The sequence below is a fragment of the Oncorhynchus keta genome, chromosome 21 (genome assembly GCF_023373465.1).
Source record: "Oncorhynchus keta strain PuntledgeMale-10-30-2019 chromosome 21, Oket_V2, whole genome shotgun sequence".
NCBI classification, from domain to species: Eukaryota; Metazoa; Chordata; class Actinopteri; order Salmoniformes; family Salmonidae; genus Oncorhynchus; species Oncorhynchus keta.
Genome location: NC_068441.1, coordinates 38,434,107 through 38,456,200, shown reverse-complemented (window position 1 = coordinate 38,456,200; position 22,094 = coordinate 38,434,107). Strand labels below are relative to the sequence as shown.

The 22,094-nt window shown below is 44.6% G+C and overlaps 1 protein-coding gene across 4 annotated transcripts in view; it reads right to left on the bottom strand.

Annotated features, from left to right (window-relative positions):
- rhobtb3 (Rho related BTB domain containing 3) overlaps nt 1–20,051 on the bottom strand; it is a 47,504-nt gene extending 27,453 nt beyond the window's left edge. Inside the window, exons 1-3 of one of the 4 annotated variants that reach the window (XM_052473865.1) lie at nt 19,398–20,051; nt 18,721–18,949; nt 5,878–6,070 (exon numbers count right to left, since the gene is read on the bottom strand). In XM_052473865.1, coding sequence (XP_052329825.1) covers nt 5,878–6,070; nt 18,721–18,949; nt 19,398–19,399 — 424 coding nt within the window. In that variant the 5' untranslated portion in view covers nt 19,400–20,051. The remainder of the gene's footprint in view (nt 1–5,877; nt 6,071–18,720; nt 18,950–19,397) is intronic. The other 3 variants (XM_052473866.1, XM_052473863.1, XM_052473864.1) reach the window with 3 other exon arrangements.
- Between the last annotated feature and the right edge of the window lie 2,043 nt (nt 20,052–22,094).

The following is a 22,094-nucleotide window of genomic DNA, read 5'->3' as shown; positions in this document are numbered from 1 at the left end:
TACTTTTTAATTCCCGTTTATATTTTGGGTTTTTCCCTCAACTCAACTTTTTTTCATTCAACTTTTTCACTCCGGACGCTTTATCTGGATGCGGTTCGTCAGGACCTCCAACAGCCGAAGCTAAGTAGTAACATTAACATGATGCCTTCTAATTGCAGTCGCTGTACTCATAATATACAGGAGAACGATCGCCTTATGGCGAGGATAGCTGTGTTGCAAGCCCAGCTTCAGACGCAATCGTTAGGCAAGGGTAATTTCAGTGTAGGAAAGGATGAAACAGCGTCTGTGCCACCAGTAAGTACAGATAGTAACGTTAGTATAACTCCCATCGCACGGTCCCCGCGGCCAGACAACTTTCTCATGGTTTCTGGAGAGAAATGCTGTAGGAATGCTCAACCGATGTCGCTCATTCGGCCGACAGAAACTTTCAACCGGTTTTCCCCATTAAGCAGCGAGTCGGAGTCTGAGGCCGATCCTTCTCTTGTCTCTGCTCCTCCCGTTACGGGGTCTGAGACGCCGAAGCTTCCCACCATTAGCTCTGACAAATTGAAAACCCTTGTCATTGATGACTCCATTACCCCCAGTATTAGACTTAAAACAAATCATCCAGCGATCATACTGTTTACCCGGTTGGCAGGGCTACCGACGTTAAGGCTAATCTGAAGATGGTGCTGGCTAAAGCTAAAACTGCAGAGTATAGAGATATTGTTATCCACGTCGGCACCAACGATGTTAGGATGAAACAGTCAGAGGTCACCAAGTGCAAAATAGCTTCAGCGTGTAAAATCAGCTAGAAAGATGTGTCGGCATCGAGTAATTGTCTCTGGACCTCTCCCAGTTAGGGGGAGTGATGAGCTCTACAGCATAGTCTCACAACTCAATCGCTGGTTGAAAAATGTTGTCTGCCCCTCCCAAAAGATTTGTAGATAATTGGCCCTCTTTCTGGGACTCACCCACAAACAGGACCAAGCCTGGCCTGCTGAGAAGTGATGGACTCCATCCTAGCTGGAGGGGTGCTCTCATCTTATCTACCAACATAGACAGGGCTCTAACTCCACTAGCTCCACAATGAAATAGGGTGCAGGCCAGGCAGCAGGCTGTTAGCCAGCCTGCCAGCTTAGTGGAGTCTGCCACTAGCACAGTCAGTGTAGTCAGCTCAGCTATCCCCATTGAGACCGTGTCTGTGCCTCGACCTGGGTTGGGCAAAACTAAACATGGTGGTGTTTGCCTTAGCAATCTCACTAGGATAAAGACCTCCATTCCTGTCATTATTTAAAGAGACCATGATACCTCACATCTCAAAATAGGGCTACTTAATGTTAGATCCCTTACTTCAAAGACAATTATAGACAATGAACTAATCACTGATCATAATCTTGATGTGATTGGCCTGACTGAAACATGGCTTAAGCCTGATTAATTTACTGTGTTAAATGAGGCCTCACCTCCTGGTTACACTAGTGACCATATCCCCCGTGCATCCCGCAAAGGCAGAGGTGTTGCTAACATTTACGATAGCAAATTTCAATTTACAAAACAAAAATCCCGTTTTCGTCTTTTGAGCTTCTAGTCATGAAATCTATGCGGCCTGCTCAATCACTTTTTTATAGCTACTGTTTACAGGCCTCCTGGACCATATACAGCTTTCCTCATTGAGTTCCCTGAATTCCTATCAGACCTTGTAGTCATAGCAGATAATATTCAAATTTTTTGGTGACTTTAATATTCACATGGAAAAATCCACAGACCCACTCCAAAAGGCTTTCGGAGCCATCATCGACTCAGTGGGTATTGACCAAAATGTCTCTGGACCTACTCACTGTCACAGTCATACTCTGGACCTAGATTTGACCCATGGAATAAATGTTGTGGATCTTAATGTTTTTCCTCATAATCCTGGACTATCGGACCTATCGGACATTTTATTACATTTGCAATTGCAACAAATAATATGCTCAGACCCCAACCAAGGAGCCTCAAAAGTCATGCTATAAATTCAGACAACACAAAGATTCCTTGATGCCCTTCCAGACTCCCTCTGCCTACCCAAGGACGTCAGAGGACAAAAATCAGTTAACCACCTAACTGAGGAATTCAATTTAATCTTGTGCAATACCCTAGATGCAGATGCACCCCTAAAAATTAAAAGCATTTCTCATAAGAAACTAGCTCCCTGGTATACAGAAAATACCCAAGCTCTGAAGCAAGCTTCCAGAAAATTGGAAAGGAAATGGTGCCACACCAATCTGGAAGTCTTCCGACTAGCTTGGAAAGACAGTACCGTGCAGTATCGAAGAGCCCTTACTGCTGCTCGATCATCCTATTTTCCAACTTAATTGAGGAAAATAAGAACAATCCAAAATGTATTTGTGATACTGTCGCAAAGCTAACTAAAATGCAGCATTCCCAAGTGAGGATGGCTTTCACTTCAGCAGTAATAAATTCATGAACTTCTTTGAGGAAAAGTTCATGATTATTAGAAAGCAAATTACGGACTCCTCTTTAAATCTGCGTATTCCTTCAAAGCTCAGTTGTCCTGAGTCTACACAACTCTGCCAGGACCTAGGATCAAGAGATACACTCAAGTGTTTTAGTACTATATCTCTTGACACAATGATGAAAATAATCATGGCCTCTAAATCTTCAAGCTGCATACTGGACCCTATTCCAACTAAACTACTGAAAGAGCTGCGTCCTGTGCTTGGCCCTCCTATGTTGAACATAATAAACGGCTCTCTATCCACCGGATGTGTACCAAACTCACTAAAAGTGGCAGTAATAAAGCCTCTCTTGAAAAAGCCTAAACTTGACCCAGAAAATATAGAAAACTATCGGCCTATATCGAATCTTCCATTCCTCTCAACATTTTTAGAAAAGGCTGTTGCGCAGCAACTCACTGCCTTCCTGAAGACAAACAATGTATACAAAATGCTTCAGTCTGGTTTTAGACCCCATCATAGCACTGAGACTTGTGAAGGTGGTAAAATACCTTTTAATGGCATTAGACTGAGGCGCTGCATCTGTCCTCGTGCTCCTAGACCTTAGTGCTGCTTTTGATACCATCGATTACCACATTCTTTTGAAGAGATTGGAAACCCAAATTGGTCTACACGGAAAAGTTCTGGCCTGGTTTAGATCTTATATGTCGGAATGATATCAGTTTGTCTCTGTGAATGGTTTGTCCTCTGACAAACCAACTGTAGATTTCGGTGTTCCTCAAGGTTACGTTTTAGGACCACTATTGTTTTCAATATATATTTTACCTCTTGGGGATGTCATTCGAAAACATAATGTTAACTTTCACTGCTATGCGGATGACACACAGCTGTACATTTCAATGAAACATGGTGAAGCCCCAAAATTGTCCTTGCTTGAAGTCTGTGTTTCAGACATAAGGAAGTGGATGGCTGCAAACTTCCTATTTCTAAACTCGGACAAAACAGAGATGCTTGTTCTAGGTCCCAAGAAACAAAGAGATCTTCTGTTGAATCTGACAATTAATCTTAATGGTTGTACAGTCGTCTTAAATAAAACTGTGAAGGACCTCGGCGTTACTCTGGACCCTGATCTCTCTTTTGACGAACATATCAAGACCATTTCAAGGACAGCTTTTTTCCATCTATGTAACATTGCAAAAATCAGAAACTTTCTGTCCAAACATTATGCAGAAAAATGTATCCATGCTTTTGTTACTTCTAGGTTAGACTACTGCAATGCTCTACTTTCCGGCTACTCGGATAAAGCACTAAATAAACTTCAGTTAGTGCTAAATACGGCTGCAAGAATCCTGACTAGAGCCAAAAAAATTTATCATATTACTCCAGTGCTAGCCTCCCTACACTGGCTTCCTGTCAAGGCAAGGGCTGATTTCAAGGTTTTACTGCTAACCTACAAATCATTACATGGGCTTGCTCCTACCTATCTCTCTGATTTGGTTCTTGCTGTACATACCTACACATACGCTACGGTCACAAGATGCAGGCCTCCTAATTGTCCCTAGAATTTCTAAGCAAACAGCTGGAGGCAGGGCTTTCTCCTATAGAGCTCCATTTTTATGGAATGGTCTGCCTACCCATGTGAGAGATGCAAACTCGGTCTCAACCTTTAAGTCTTTACTGAAGACTCATCTCTTCAGTGGGTCATATGATTGCGTGTAGTCTGGTCCAGGAGTGTGAAGGTGAACGGAAAGGCTCTGGAGCAACGAACCACCCTTGCCGTCTCTGCCTGGCCGGTTCCCGGGATTCTGGGATTCTCTGCCTCTAACCCTATTACAGGGGCTGAGTCACTGACTTACTGGTGCTCTTTCATGCGGTCCCTAGGAGGGGTACGTCACTTGAGTGGGTTGAGTCACTGATGTGATCTTCCTGTCTGGGTTGGCGCCCCCCCCTTGGGTTGTGCCGTGGCAGAGATCTTTGTGGGCTATACTCGACCTTGTCTCAGGATGGTAAGTTGGTGGTTGAAGATATCCCTCTAGTGGTGTGGGGGCTGTGCTTTGGCAAAGTGGATGGGGTTATATCCTTCCTGTTTGGCCACAGTGTCTCCTGACCCCTCCTGTCTCAGCCTCCAGTATTTATGCTGCAGTAGTTTGTGTCGGGGGTCTAGGGTCAATTTGTTATATCTGGAGTACTTCTCTTGTCTTATCTTGTGTCCTGTGTGAATTTAAGTAAGCTCTCTCTAATTCTCACTTTCTTTTTCTCTCTCGGAGGACCTGAGCCCTAGGACCATGCCTCAGGACTACCTGGCATGATGACTCCTTGCTGTCCCCAGTCCACCTGGCAGTGTTGCTGCTCCAGTTTCAACTGTTCTGCCTGCAGCTATGGAATCCTGACCTGTTCACCGGACATGCTACCTGTCCCAGACCTATTATTTAACCATGCTGGCCATTTATGAACATTTGAACATCTTGGCCATGTTCTGTTATAATCTCCACCCGGCACAGCCAGAAGAGGACTGGCCACCCCTCATAGCCTGGTTCCTCTCTAGGTTTCTTCCTAGGTTTTGGCCTTTCTATGGAGTTTTTCCTAGCCAACGTGCTTCAACACCTGCATTGCTTGCTGTTTGGTTTTTTTTGGCTGGGTTTCTGTACAGCACTTTGAGATATCAGCTCATGTACGAAGGGCTATATAAATACATTTTATTTGATCTAGGCTGTGTGTAGCAGGTTTTGCTTGGAAAGATTTTTTCGCCTGGTCCCATAAAGCTGATGTGTTGTGCACTGAAGTCCACAGGAGATGGAAAGAGGTGAAAGGAGGAGAATGCATAATGTAGACGCAAGAATGGATACAATGTGGATTCTATGAAACTGAACTGTGTGTGCGTGTGATCAGGGGTGTATTCATTCTGCCAATTCTGTTGAAAAACGTTTCTTCAGCAGAAGCAAACGGCACAAAACGGGGATGAACATACCTGAATTTCTCCAATAGAAACTCTTGTTTGCAACTGTAGGGCTAATGATTACACCCTAGATTAGCTAGATGAAGGCAAGAGTGTGCAAGGCGGTATTGAATGTCACTGTCTGTCCATGTTTCACTGTTTGTTACCTCAAATGTGTCTCTCAACCTGTGTGCAACTACGTTGAAAACTTTCATTCATAGGCTAGGTTGTAGCAACCTCATGATGGGTATAGGGAATATTTGATGTAGTGTAGTAGCCTAAACCTATCGCTGGCTGTTACATTTAACTGGGTGAATGGAATATGAATGACAGTCATCCAATATGCTGTAATAGACAAAAGGCCATGATCATAAAAAATTTAAAAATCCTCCCTCATCTGAAACGGCACTGACCGTCACTGGTACACGGCAATACAAAATATAGCACAAGAACACAACAGGACAAAATGGTGTTGTGGTCGAAGATAGACCAATGTTATCTCACCGTTTAGGCGGGCGCCCACAGCAACCAGAATAACAGGCATGCCCCAGTGGTGTAGGAGGGGGCGAAGTCTAGGGGCGTATCCGTTGCGCACTTGCTGGAAGGCCAGCTTGTCGTTGACCGAGTACTTGATAACCAGGATGTCAGCCTGTTCTAGAACACTCCGCACGCCGGCCCAGTCACTGTCCAACGGATCCTGTCCACACACACACCAACTCATTAGTAATGCATGAACATTATAGGGGCCATTTCCCGGACCCAGATTAAGCCTCATCCTGGACTAAAAAGAAATGCAAATTGAGACTTGCAATCAGTCTCCATCAGACCTGGGTTCAAATATTTTGGAAATAATTTCAGTTTCCTTATTTGTGCTTGATTCAGCTTGCCTGTCTTAAAGGAACCAATAGAGTAGCCTCGAAAAGTTATACCCCACCCATGTGATACTCCAGGCAGGCTAAAGCCAACACCCACATATTTAAGAGATTTCAAATAGAATTTGAACCCAGGTCTGGCCTAAACCAAACAGGCCCCAAAGGTTTTATACCGGAAAAAGATTGAAAATAGTAACAGTAGCTGTGGTATGCTTAATTACATGCTATCTCATCTAAGCCCTCAGAGAAGAAGTGGTTAGATTTGTTCCGCTGCCTCTGCTAAAAACGGTTTTGGAATTCAAAATGCGGTTACATCTCAAGAGCACGCGTCACAATCAAGCCAGCCGGGTAAACAAACATCAACAGTGGCTGGCAGAGTGACTCACTAACTCCTTTATGATGACAATGGTCTTGTGATAAAACAAAGGCCTTTCTTCCCTGCCTGCTTATTGGACTGGCTTGGCTTGGCCCCTGACAACCTCCGTCTGTCTCCACTAATCAAATCTATCCTGAAAGGGAAAAGATTAGCCACCGTTGTGGAAGACAAAGCTCTGCCTATTTCCAGCCATTCTACACATTTTGTCATGGGATGCAGAGAAAATGTTGCAGTTTTAAAACATTTTCTTGCAATTCTACACATTTTACCATGTCTAATGTGTACTCATGTGATATTTGAGTGACTTGAACATCACTACAAAATATATGGGCTAAAAAACCTAGCTACAAAACGTAGCTGACAATGCCTAGTTGATCTGGACATTTTTGACAAGTTATAAATAGCTCTCTAAGGTTCTTCATTCTATAGCTAGAGGACTCCTGATATCTCTAGGATACATCTCCAGGAGTGATAAGTATATTTTTTGTCTTTATCTGTTGTTGTTTAGTACTGTCTTTTTGTTTGCAAGGGCCAACTACTTTAAGTGCTGCCTGACTTCACAGTAGCCTACTTGGTGTGTGAACTGCTGACCGCTCATAACATCAACCAGGAATAAGGTGCAGGGCAATTTGTGACTTGTTTTGGTAATCAGTTGCTGTATTGGAGGGGGAGTGGTTTCTCCTCTCCTAGGCAATCATCAATTAATACTGGGAGCTTTGCTCTTCACCTCTGCTAGATAATTAGCAATTAGTCTTAGTACTTCAGTCTCCCCTGGTTGCTCAACAGCAGCTGTAAGTGGCGGTCTCATTGAAAATACTAAGACCGTCTGAAAAACAAAGACTGCTCTGTGAAGTTATTCAAGGAAGGAAAGAGAGGAAGGCTCCACACCACTCTCTCACTGATCTTGCCTACTACCTAGTTACACTACATGACAAAAAGTATGTGGAAACCTGCTCGTCAAACATCTCATTCCAAAATCATGGGCCTTAATATGGATTTGGTCCCCCCCTTTGCTGCTATAACAGCCTCCACTCTTCTGGGAAGGCTTTCCACTAGATGTTGGAACATTCCTGTGGGGACTTGCTTCCATTCAGCACAAGAGCATTAGTAAGGTCGGGCACTGATGTTGGGCGATTAGGCCTGGCTTCCAATTCATCCCAAAGGTGTTTCATCGGGTTGAGGTCAGGGCTCTGTGCAGGCCAGTCAAGTTCTTGCCAGGTGCACAGTGTTTCCTCCGACACATTGGTGTGGCTGGCTTCCGGGTTGGATGCGTGCTGTGTTAAGAAGCAGTGCGGCTTGGTTAGGTTGTGTATCGGAGGACGCATGACTTTCAACCATCGTCTCTCCCGAGCCCGTACGGGAATTGTAGCGATGAGACAAGATAGTAGCTACTATTGGATACCACGAAATTGGGGAGAGAAAAAAAGGGGGTAAAAGGGCAGCAACCTTAAAGAAGAAAGGGTATAAACCATCTGACCCAGATGGATTTTTGGGGTCAAGTTTAAGGATCTCCTTTAGCACCTCGGACTCAGTGACTGCCTGCAGGGAGAAACTTTGTAGCAGGGCAGGGGAAAAAGAGGGAGACGCATCGGTGATAGTCGCATTAGAAGGGGTGGGAGATGAGGAAATGTTGGACAGGCAAGGAGGCAGGGCTGAGTCAAATAGGAATCCTGACTTAATGAAGTGGTGATTAAAGAGCTCAGCCATATGCTTTTTGTCAGTAACAACCACATCATCAACATTAAGGGACATGGGCAGCTGTGAGGAGGAGGGTTTATTATCCAGGTCATTAACTGTTTTCCAGAACTTCTTGGGGTTAGACTCACAGAGAGAGAACTGCTCCTTCAAGTAACTAACTTTGGCCTTCCGTATAGCCTGAGTGCACTTATTTCTAATTTGCCTGAACGATAGTCAGTCAGCCTGAGTATGCATGCACCGAACCTTTCACCAAATGCAATTCTTGAAGTGGAGAACTCTGCAAAATCACGGTTGAACTAGTTTTTAATTCTCATTTTCTTTATGGTGGCGTGTTTGTTAACAATACCACTGAAAATATCAAATGCTATTGTCAGTAACAACCTCTCTACTGCCAATGTTTGTCTATGGAGATTGCATTGCTGTGTGCTCAACTTTATACCCATCAGCATTGTTTGTGGCTGAAATAGTTGAATCCACTAATTTGAAGGGTGTCCAAATACTTTTGTATATATAGTGTATTTTCTGATGATTTCCTTTGGTTCTTTTGTAGCTTTGTCAACTGTATGTGTTTTCTCTATACCCTGTTTGCTCCTCTCCCTGCAGGCTATACAGACACTCCCCAGCCCTTGGCTGCAACCCTTCAATACTGAAAAAATATATAAATGCAACATGCAACAATTTTACTGAGTTACAGTTCATTGAGGAAATCAGTCAATTGAAATCAATTCATTAGGACCTAAACTATGAATATGGGGCTCAGGATCACATCACTGTATTTCTGTGCATTCAAATTGCCATCGATAAAATGCAATTGTGTTCGTTGTCCTTAGATTAGGCCTGCCCATACCATAACCCCACCGCCACCATGGGGCACTCTGTTCACAGCGTTGACATCAGCACACCGCTCACCCCCACACAACGCCATACACGCGGTCTGCGGTTGTGAGCCAAGTTGGATGTACTGACAAATTCTCTAAAACAACATTGGAGGCGGCTTATGGTAGAGAAAATTACATTAATTTCACTGGCAACAGCTCTGGTGGACATTCCTGCAGTCAGCATGCCAATTGCACACTCCCTCAAAACATCTGTGGCATTGTGTTGTGTGACAAAACTGCACATTTTGTGCACCTGTGTAATGATCATTCTGTTTAATCAGCTTCTTGATATGCCACACCTGTCAGGTGGATAGATTATCTTGGCAAAGGAGAAATGCTCACTAACAAGGATGTAAACAAATGTATGCACAACCTATGAGAGAAATAAGCTTTTTGTGCATATGGGACATTTCTGGGGTCTTTTATTTCACCTCATGAAACATGGGACCAACACTTTACATGTTGCGTTTATATTTTTGTTCAGTGTCATTTAGTGTATCCTATGCGCACAACCCATGTGAAATTCCAGGTCTCTGGACGTATTTGGAACTGCCGATCTGAAGTCAAGAACACAGAGTTAATCTCAGCCTATGCTACCTAGTGCCTTGACTTTTTTGCCCTGACAGATCACCCCAGAGAACACTGCTACTCCAGCTGCTCTCTCTTCATCTGACTACGTTTTCTCTCATAGACCAAGAGCATCTGGTCATCGCAGTGGTGGCACAGGGCTACTAATTTGTCCTAAGTGGAGATTGTCTTTTCTTCCTCTTTTACCTGTCAATCTACTCATTTGAATTCCATACTGTCACTTGTCTACTCAAGCATAACATTGTTATCATCTATCGCCCACCAGGTGCCCTTGGAGAGTCCCTCAATGAGCTTGACACCTTGATAAGCTAATTTCCTGACGATGGCTCACCACTCTTCGTACTTGGATACTTCAACCTCCTGACATTTCCAGATCTCTCTATTCCCCTCCTTACCTCTTTTGTCCTCACCCTTTCCCAGTCCCCTCCAATTCACAAGGCAGGCAATACACTTGACCTCATCTTTACTAGAGTCTGTTCTCCTACTAATGTCACTGCAACCCCCTTCCAGGTCTCTGATCACTACTTTCTTTCCATTTCTGTCTCCCTTTCTCCAACCCTAGCCACTCAGCCTCTACCCAGATGGTCATGCGCCGTCGTAATCTTCGCTCTCCATCTCCCACTACTCTCTACTCTTCTATCCTATCATCTCTCCCTTCTGCTAAATCCTTCTCCCTCCTTTCTCCAGATTCTGTCTCTTCAACCCTACTCTCCTCCCTTTCTGCATCCAATGACTGACTCGCACTGCCCCCTTTCCTCAAGGCCGGCTCGGCCCTCCCCTCCTGCTCCATGGCGGAGTGACTCATTGCGAACTTACAGAACAAGGCTGCGGGCATCTGAGCGAAAATGGAGGTAAACTAAACTTCCGGAGGACCTATCATCTTTTCACTCCCTCCTCTCTACCTTCTCTTCCTCTGTATCTGCTGCTAAAGCCACTTTCTATCACTCTAAATATCAAGGTTCTTCCTCTAACCCTAGAAAACTATTTTCCACCTTCTCAACCCTTCTTAATCCTCCACCCCCCCTTCCTCCCTCTCTGCGGACGACTTTATCAACCACTTTGAAAAAAAGGTTGACGACATCTGCTCCTCATTCACTCAGCCTATTGAGTCCACTTGTCCCACTGACACAGAACTACCGTACGCCTTGACTTCTTTCTGCCCTCTCTCTCCAGACAAAATCCTATGACTAGTGAGGTCTGGCCGCCCAACAACCTGCCAGATTGACCCCATCCCCTCCTCCCTTCTCCAAACCATCTCTGGAGATCTTCTCACTTCCCTCATCAACTCATCCCTGACCACTGGCTGCATCCCCCCTCATTTCAAAATGGATCATGTCTCTCTCCTCTTCAAGGAACCAACACTCGACTCATCTGACGTCAGAAACTATAGACCTGTATCCCTTATTTATTTTTTTACTTTATTTTATTGAATAACTGAAACATACAATATACGTTACTTCCGGCGCCGACAGAGATGGCCGCCTCGCTTCGCGTTCCTAGGAAACTATGCAGTTTTTTGTTTTTTTTTACGTGTTATTTCTTACATTAGTACCCCAGGTCATCTTAGGTTTCATTACATACAGTCGAGAAGAACTACCGAATATAAGATCAGCGTCAACTCACCATCAGTATGACCAAGAATATGTTTTCCGCGACGCGGGTCCTGTGTTCTGCCTTACAAACAGGACAACGGAATGGATCGCATGGAGCAACCCAAGAAAACGACTCCGAAAAAGAGGGAAACAAGGCGGTCTTCTGGTCAGACTCAGGACACGGGCACATCGCGCACCACTCCCCAGCATTCTTCTTGCCAATGTCCAGTCTCTTCACAACAAGGTTGACGAAATCCGAGCAAGGGTGGCATTCCAGAGGGACATCAGAGACTGCAACGTTCTCTGCTTCACGGAAACATGGCTCACTGGAGAGACGCTATCCGATGCGGTGCAGCCAACGGGTTTCTCCACGCATCGCGCCGACAGAAACAAACATCTTTCTGGTAAGAAGAGTGGCGGGGGCGTATGCCTCATGACTAATGAGACATGGTGTGATGAAGGAAACATACAGGAACTCAAATCCTTCTGTTCACCTGATTTAGAATTCCTCACAATCAAATGTAGACCGCATTATCTTCCAAGAGAATTCTCTTCGAATATAATCACAGCCGTATATATTCCCCCCCAAGCAGACACATCGATGGCTCTGAACGAACTTTATTTAACTCTTTGCAAACTGGAAACCATTTATCCGGAGGCTGCATTCATTGTAGCTGGGGATTTTAACAAAGCTAATCTGAAAACAAGACTCCCTAAATTTTATCAGCATATCGATTGCGCAACCAGGGGTGGTAAAACCTTGGATCATTGTTACTCTAACTTCCGCGACGCATATAAGGCCCTGCCCCGCCCCTTTCGGAAAAGCTGACCACGACTCCATTTTGCTGATCCCTGCCTACAGGCAGAAACTAAAACAAGAGGCTCCCACGCTGAGGTCTGTCCAACGCTGGTCAGACCAAGCTGACTCCACACTCCAAGACTGCTTCCATCACGTGGACTGGGACATGTTTCGTATTGCGTCAGATAAAAATATTGACGAATACGCTGATTCGGTGTGCGAGTTCATTAGAACGTGCGTCGAAGATGTCGTTCCCATAGCAACGATAAAAACATTCCCTAACCAGAAACCGTGGATTGATGGCAGCATTCGCGTGAAACTGAAAGCGCGAACCACTGCTTTTAATCAGGGCAAGGTGTCTGGTAACATGTCCGAATATAAACAATGCAGCTATTCCCTCCGCAAGGCTATTAAACAAGCTAAGCGTCAGTACAGAGACAAAGTGGAATCTCAATTCAATGGCTCAGACACAAGAGGCATGTGGCAGGGTCTACAGTCAATCACGGACTACAAGAAGAAACCCAGCCCAGTCACGGACCAGGATGTCTTGCTCCCAGGCAGACTAAATAACTTTTTTGCCCGCTTTGAGGACAATACAGTGCCACTGACATGGCCTGCAACGAAAACATGCGGTCTCTCCTTCACTGCAGCCGAGGTGAGTAAGACATTTAAACGTGTTAACCCTCGCAAGGCTGCAGGCCCAGACGGCATCCCCAGCCGCACCCTCAGAGCATGCGCAGACCAGCTGGCCAGTGTGTTTACGGACATATTCAATCAATCCCTATACCAGTCTGCTGTTCCCACATGCTTCAAGAGGGCGACCATTGTTCCTGTTCCCAAGAAAGCTAAGGTAACTGAGATAAACGACTACCGCCCCGTAGCACTCACTTCCGTCATCATGAAGTGCTTTGAGAGACTAGTCAAGGACCATATCACCTCCACCCTACCTGACACCCTAGACCCACTCCAATTTGCTTACCGCCCAAATAGGTCCACAGACGATGCAATCTCAACCACACTGCACACTGCCCTAACCCACCTGGACAAGAGGAATACCTATGTGAGAATGCTGTTCATCGACTACAGCTTGGCATTCAACACCATAGTACCCTCCAAGCTCGTCATCAAGCTCGAGACCCTGGGTCTCGACCCCGCCCTGTGCAACTGGGTACTGGACTTCCTGACGGGCCGCCCCCAGGTGGTGAGGGTAGGCAACAACATCTCCTCCCCGCTGATCCTCAACACGGGGCCCCACAAGGGTGCGTTCTGAGCCCTCTCCTGTACTCCCTGTTCACCCACGACTGCGTGGCCACGCACGCCTCCAACTCAATCATCAAGTTTGCGGACGACACAACAGTGGTAGGCTTGATTACCAACAACGACGAGACGGCCTACAGGGAGGAGGTGAGGGCCCTCGGAGTGTGGTGTCAGGAAAATAACCTCACACTCAACGTCAACAAAACTAAGGAGATGATTGTGGACTTCAGGAAACAGCAGAGGGAACACCCCCCTATCCACATCGATGGAACAGTAGTGGAGAAGGTAGCAAGTTTTAAGTTCCTCGGCATACACATCACAGACAAACTGAATTGGTCCACTCACACTGACAGCGTCGTGAAGAAGGCGCAGCAGCGCCTCTTCAACCTCAGGAGGCTGAAGAAATTCTGCTTGTCACCAAAAGCACTCACAAACTTCTACAGATGCACAATCGAGAGCATCCTGGCGGGCTGTATCACCGCCTGGTACGGCAACTGCTCCGCCCTCAACCGTAAGGCTCTCCAGAGGGTAGTGAGGTCTGCACAACGCATCACCGGGGGGGAAACTACCTGCCCTCCAGGACACCTACACCACCCGATGTTACAGGAAGGCCATAAAGATCATCAAGGACATCAACCACCCGAACCACTGCCTGTTCACCCCGCTATCATCCAGAAGGCGAGGTCAGTACAGGTGCATCAAAGCTGGGACCGAGAGACTGAAAAACAGCTTCTATCTCAAGGCCATCAGACTGTTAAACAGCCACCACTAACATTGAGTGGCTGCTGCCAACACACTGTCATTGACACTGACCCAACTCCAGCCACTTTAATAATGGGAATTGATGTAAATATATCACTAGCCACTTTAAACAATGCTACCTTATATAATGTTACTTACCCTACATTATTCATCTCATATGCATATGTATATACTGTACTCTACATCATCGACTGCATCCTTATGTAATACATGTATCACTAGCCACTTTAACTATGCCACTTTGTTTACTTTGTCTACATACTCATCTCATATGTATATACTGTACTCGATACCATCTACTGTATGCTGCTCTGTACCATCACTCATTCATATATCCTTATGTACATATTCTTTATCCCCTTACACTGTGTATAAGACAGTAGTTTTGGAATTGTTAGTTAGATTACTTGTTGGTTATTACTGCATTGTCGGAACTAGAAGCACAAGCATTTCGCTACACTCGCATTAACATCTGTTAACCATGTGTATGTGACAAATCAAATTTGATTTGATTTGATTTTGATTTTATTTGATTTACTTGCAGTGAAGCCACTCAACAACTACACCACAGCAGTCATCCAACTGACTCCCATTTAGAGTGACAAACAGAAGCATCCAGGGTCAATGCCCTGCTCAAGGGCACATTGACAGTTCTCCCACCAGGCCACAAAACTTGAACCCAAACCCTCCAAGATCCCCCACAGTTCCCCAATAGCTGTCCCTCAACCTTCCGAGACCCCTCCCAGTCCCCCCCAAGAAGAGAATAAATAAATAAAATGTCAAATTAATTCCATTCCCCAACCCAAGAACCCCTCAATGCACCAACAACCAAGAAAATTAACCAAAGAGAGAAAAGAAAATGGCAGAAGAAAAACAGCAATCAACAATATGCAAAAACATAAAAATAAACAAAGGACATCAAGGACAACTAAAATCATAACAGCGATGCCAACTGTATATGTTTGAATGCATGTCTGGCACTATTACATGTGTGTGTGTTCGTGTATGTGTGTATTTGAATGAGAGTGTGTGTATATGCATGTGTACAAACACCTGCACGGCATCAGCCTCAGGCACACCGGCATTAGCTGTAAAAACACTGCCCCTCAATGTCATTCAAGCTTACTTTTTACTATGTTTTATTTTGACTTTATTTTTTACTTTTATCTTTGACCATCATTCACAGCAACTCCACTCCCACTTGTCTCCAATTCCACCCACATCCCAACCCTCAGCCCATCCCACCTCTCTGCTGGCCACCCTCTTTGGATTTCTACGGAACATATCTTCCAACTGTGCTGTGATGTTTCACGTACAATTTCAATCTAATTTAATAGAATCCACAGAGTTGTTGAAGATAAATACTTTCACTAAGAGTATTAGTATATTAGTAATTGACTGACCCAGTCTCTCCAGATCTCCTAACAGTACTATTTCTAGGGTCAATTTTAGATCAATGCTATGCATTTTCAGCCATTCCTGAACCTGAGACCAGAAACAGGCTACTTGAGGGCAATACCAACGTAAATGGTCTATTGATTCTGTATTCTCAAAACAAAATCTGCAGAGCTTCGATGATTTCATGCCCCAAATATTCAACATTTTGTTGGTGGCAAGAATTCTATATAATAATTTTAGCTGAAAAGCATGAAGTCTTAAATCTTGTGTCGTTTTATATATCAACTCATACACCCTGTACCATAGAATCGGTACATCAAAAATCTCTTCCCAACTACTTTGCGATTGGTATTGCACAGTTATCAACATCCTGGTCATCAAATGAAACTTGTATACTTTCCTATTTATGCCATTTTTATTCCTTCGCCAGTTTTGATCCTTTATATATTGGGCAGACAAACCAGTTCCCTACCTCCTCCTGCCTCCTCCATTTTGGGGGTAATGCTATAATCAATTGGTTGTACTCTTGGATTGAGCAGACCTTCCCATACAATTCTGATAACTCCATGAAGGACATAACTCTACCATTCCAATATACAATATTATTTAAGAACAAAATACCTTTTCAAACATCTTTCTCATAAATTCAGGTATTTTATCAACCAGCACATTTGAGTTCAGCTATAATATTTGTTGTAATATTTGTTCTATCTTTTCAGGGGGATGAAATTGAAATTGTTGCCAGCTCTGCAATGCTTGTTTGAAAAAGAGAAAATGAGACATGGTAATCTGCAAAGGCAATTTTTAAACAATGGATTAACTTTTCTTAGTAATCTACTTGAGAACCATTTAGGGTTCAAGTAAAACATTTGAATAAGTGAAGCTTATAGAGAGAGGTGTAGTGCTTTTCTATATATATATATATATATATATTAACCTTTATTTAACTAGGCAAGTCAGTTAAGAACAAATTCTTATTTTCAATGACGGCCTAGGAACAGTGGGTTAACTGCCTGTTCAGGGGCAGAATGACAGATTTGTACCTTGTCAGCTGGGGGGTTTGAACTTGCAACCTTCCGGTTACTAGTCCAACGCTCTAACCACTAGGTAGCCTAATCATCTCAACCCACCCAATTCCTATTCATTATATAGATAGGCATGCTTTATCCTGTATCCCTTCTTTTTTTTCTTCCCAAAACACTTGAGCGTGCTGTCTCTGATCAACACTCTCATTATCTCTCTCAGAATGATCTTCTTGAACCTAACCAGTCAGGCTTCAAGACGGGTCACTCAACCGAGACTGGTCGATTCTGTGTCACGGAGGCTCTCCACACTGCCAAAGCTGACTCTCTCTCTTCTTTTCTCATCCTCCTAGATCTATCCACTGCCTTCGAGAACCATGAACCATCAGATCCTCCTCTCCACCCTCTCAGTGCTGGGCGTCTCAGGCTCTGCACACTCTTCGATTGCATCCTACCTGGCAGGCCACTCCTACCAGGTGATGTGGAGAGGATCTATGTCTGCACCACGTATTCTCATTACTGGTGTCCCCCATGGCTCAGTTCTATGCCCTCTTCTTTTTATACACCAAGTCACTCTGCTTTGTCATATCTTCACATGGTCTCTCCTATCATTGCTATGCGGATGACACTCAAATACTCCCCCCGACACCCGGGTGGCAACATGCATCTCTGCATGCCTGGCAGGTATCTCAGCTTGGGTGTCAGCCCACCACCTCAAGCTCAACCTTCACGAAAACCAAGCATCTTTTCCTCCCAGGGAAGGCCTGCCCGCTCAAAGACCTCTCATCACGGTTGACAACTCCCCAGTGTCGCCCTCCCAGAGTGCAAAGAACCTTGGCGTTACCCTGGACAACACCCTGTAATTCTCTGCAAACATCAAAGCAGTGACTCGCTCCTGCAGGTTCATGCTCTCCAACATCTGTAGAGTACGACACTACCTCACACAGGAAGCGGTGCAGGTCCTAATCCAGGTACTTGTCATCTCCAGTCTGGACTTCTGCCAACTCACTGTTGGCTGGGCTCCCCGCTTGTGCATCAAACCCCTGAAATTTATCCAGAACACAGCAGCCTGCCTGCTTTTCAACCTTCCCAAGTTCTCCCATGTCACCCTGCTCCTCCGCACACTCCACTGGCTACCTGTCGAAGCTCACATCCAATACAAGACTATGGTGTTTGCCTACGGAGCAGCCAGAGAAACTGCTCCTACACCCTCAAACTCAATATCCCAACCCAAGCAACACGTTCTGCGACCTCTGGTCTCTTGGCCCTCCCACCCCTACGGGAGGGCAGCTCCCACTCAGCCCAGTCCAAGCTCTTCTCTATCCTGGCACCCCAATGGTGGAACCAGCTTCCCCCTGAAGCTAGGACAGCAGATTCCCATCTTCCAAAAGCACCTGAAACCCTAACTCTTCAAAGAGTTTCTTAAATAATGAATCCCCTTTCTCACCTCAACCACCCTCGCTTATTTTTTTTCCCTAAACCAACACTTGCACTTCACTCTACCCCCACATTCTAGCTGGGATTTGTGGTTGTCCCACCTAGCTATTTTAAGATTAATGCACTAAATGTAAGTCGCTCTGGATAAGAGCGTCTGCTAAATGACTAAAATGCTAAATGCAAATGACAAGAGAAAAACTGATGATACACCATCCAATTTCGAAATTGCACCTTGTGCATTCTACTATTACAACTTTCAAGAGTAAGATAACTGAGTTAATTTACTAAACAAATAAAACACTCCCATAGGGGACGACGCTGAAGGGGACAACATTTATTAGGATGTCATTGTCTTCCTGCTTGTCTGTTTTAACTCTCAATCATTTCTTATCACCTTACAGAACTGTGCAAGTAATTTGGTCTCTCACTTGTAACACTCTCTAACCCCATTTCTTGTACTCCCCCTTTTCCAGCCCCCCTTCCCTTTACTCTATCACAGCCCCCCACACAATCACCCACCCTAACAGCTCCAGGGCCAAACCTACATAACAACCCTCTGACTCACCACACACACACACACACACACACACACACACACACACACACACACACACACACACACACACACACACACACACACACACACACACACACACACACACACACACCCAGCTAGGGCAGTCCTGCACCACCACAGTGACGTCTCCAAACACGCGGGATGTGTACTCCATGAAGGCCGAGTTGGACAGACTGCTCTCCTCAGGTCCTCCAGCCACAGCTCCATGGCCCAAGTAGCTCCACAGCAGGCCCCCCTGGAGCTGGCCCTGACCCATGGCCTCTTCCCCGGGCCTCGCTCCCCCGGGGCACTCGCTCCCCAGCGCAACAATATGAATGGACCTGTAAGCAAAGCACACCAGCGGGGGACACAGTGAAAGTCGAAACCTGGTACACCATGGGGGTGAATGTGATGTGTCTCTCAAATACATTGTTGAATGCAGCAAAGGAGGGGATGTAATTTAAGGGGAAAGTGTGGTGAACATGTCTCGAATGCTGTTCCTGTGAGGGATGCAGCAAGGAGGGAATTAAGAAGTGCATTTTTCTCTTATTATACATGTCAATCACGGAGACAATGCATCACGTTGTGTCATTGAGCGAATGACACTTGACAGGCGATACTCAGTCTGATTTTTTTTTATGAGAAAATAATTGGAGGAGAATTGCATTATTATTATTATTATAAATATTATTATCATTGAGCAATTGCCTAATCCTATAACCTATTTTTGGCGAAACATGTGTGGTGCAAGAACATTACATTCAAGGGGAGGTACAGAGAGCAACTTACATGGTCACCACGGTTTTCCGCTGGTCAATGCCTCTTAAACACGTTCTCCCCCGATGCGTTTTCACATGAGTCCGCAGTGAAAGGCTTTTCCGCAATGAGTCTCTGGTACAATTACGCTAATCCCTCATATCCGTGGCTCGCTCACCGCGATCACGTTTGGATTGTTGTATTTCCTTCTCGTTGTTCATTCATAAAGCACAACCTCCTACAGTTTACGGTAATGTCCTGTCCGCATAGAGACGCTGCGTCCAGGCTTGCAAGAATGTAAACACCGCTTGGATCTAGCCGGCGACATGGACTACCAATGCGCTAAAAAAAGAAACCATTTGTAAATCAGTAAGAAAAAAATGAAAATAAAAAAACTAGGCGGAGAAAGCAGAACCTGAGGCTCGTGTCACGGCTCGTATCCAATGAAAATGGACGTCACCTTATAAAACAAAGTCCCCTGGGCAAAGGAAGAAAAGTGGGGAGATAATATACAGAGAGAGAGAGAGGGAGAGGGAGAAGGGGGACGGACTGGAAAAGAGCAAAAGAGCAAAAGACCTTCTGGAGCGTGGACTCGCCTGACTCAGCAACAAAGACACACACTTACAGTACATACACGCCAACAGCAGCACACGTCCACAAATGACGCGCAGCCCAAATTGCATTGTAATGTCCACTCTTTACGTGGCCCTCTCAACACACCCACTGCTTTCTCCATAGTATGTATAAAAAAAACTCGCCCGTTCGTTGACCTAATCTTATTTATTCTTATTATTCCAGCAGATAATAATGAATGCAAGTGATTGGGTTTGACAACATGGTCTTTGATTTGCATTATTCGGTGGCTATGAACACAAATAAATCCAACAACAGAAGCGAAATTAGGAGGGATTATCGTCAAAACATGTCACTGCGACAAAGTGACAAACACCGGACCGCTCTATTCTCACTATAATAATATAGTGATTGCATGATAATTGTCTATTCCAACATTGCGCCTCTCAGCAATCTATGATCATGTATAATGAATGAGGCTCATTTACTCTCTCAATCAATGTATGTAATTGACTTGCAATTCTTGAAGTCCTGACATGATCGCCAATAGGGCCTACACACCAAGACACTGTGCCTTATGCAATGATAATGGCATGATAATTGTATGGTAATTGGAAGATAACGGTGTGATAATGTCGTGATAATGAAGCAGTGTTGAAGCTGGCATATATGCTAATTAAGCTTGAGCCGATGGAATAATTGGTGTTAATTGATTGATGCAGTGTGATACTGTAGTATTTGTATTTATTACAGATCCCCATTGGCAGCAGCTACTCTTCCTGGGGTCCAGCAAAATGAAAGCGGTTTATACCATTTTTAAAAACATTACAATACATTCACAGGTTTCACAACACAATGTGTGCCCTCAGGCCCCTACTCCACCACTACCACATATCTACAATACAAAGTCCATGTGTACGTGTGTATAGTGTGCATGTTAAAGTGTGTGTGTATGCATGTGGCTGTGCCTATGTTTGTGTAGCTCCACCGTCCCCACTGTTCCATAAGGTGTATTTTTATCTGTTTTTTAAATTTAATTTTTGTGCTTGCATCAGTTACTTGATGTGGAATAGAGTTCCATGTACTCATGGCTCTATGAAGTACTGTGCCCATCCCATAGTGTGTTCTGGACTTGGGGACTGTGAAGAGACCTCTTGTAGCATGTCTTGTAGGGTATGCATGGGTGTACGAGCTGGGTGCCAGTAGTTCAAACAGACAGCTCGGTGCACTTAACATGTCAATTCCTCTCACTTTTAATGAGTTATGTGCAGTAGGTAGGGACTCTGTAGGCTCTACCTACTGCAGTAGGCTCTACCTACTGCACATAACTCACTAAAAGTGAGAGGAATTGATATGTTAAGTGCACCGAGCTGTCTGTCACTTTTAATGAGTTATGTGCCGTAGGTAGAGTCCCCTTTGGACAAACCTCAGGATCTTAATGGGGTTGTTCCCTCAAGGGGACAGACATGAAGACAAATAAAATCAATTTTGTGCTGTGAAATGCTTACAAGCCATTAACCAACAATGCAGTTCAAGAAATATAGTTAAGAAAATATTTACTAAATAAACTAAAGTAAAAAATTTAATAAAAAGTAACACAATAGAATAACAGTAACGAGGCTATATTCAGGGGTACCAAAGTCATTGTGCGAGGGTACAGGTTAGTCTAGGTAATTTGTACGTGTAGATGGAGGTAAAGTAACTATGCATAGATAATAAACAGCAAGTAGCAGCAGTTTAATGTAAATAGTCTGGGTGGCCATTTGATTAATTGCTCAGCAGTCTAATGGCTTGGGGGTAGCCATTCGGCCTATATTTAGCAGGGGTTGTTCGGTGAACCACACTCATGTGAAGAGTATCTTGCTTAAGTGAGACCTGAAGATTTGCGTTGACTCCCAGAGCAAATGCCCTTGCACCTTAGCTCAGCGGGCTAACACTGTCCGAACCCAGGGTCACATTGGTGTTCTGACTTGGATGGATCTCTGCAAGGAACAAGAGGTCAACGCGGGGGGTGAAGTGCAATGCAGGTGTTTCAGCTTGTGCGATGAGTAGCCTTTAGCTTAGTAGGCTAACACAGTCTTCTGCATAGAAGAACAGGGTTCAAACAGAGTTGGTGAACTCAGACCTGCACTATGACTGACAAATTATGTTTTCTAT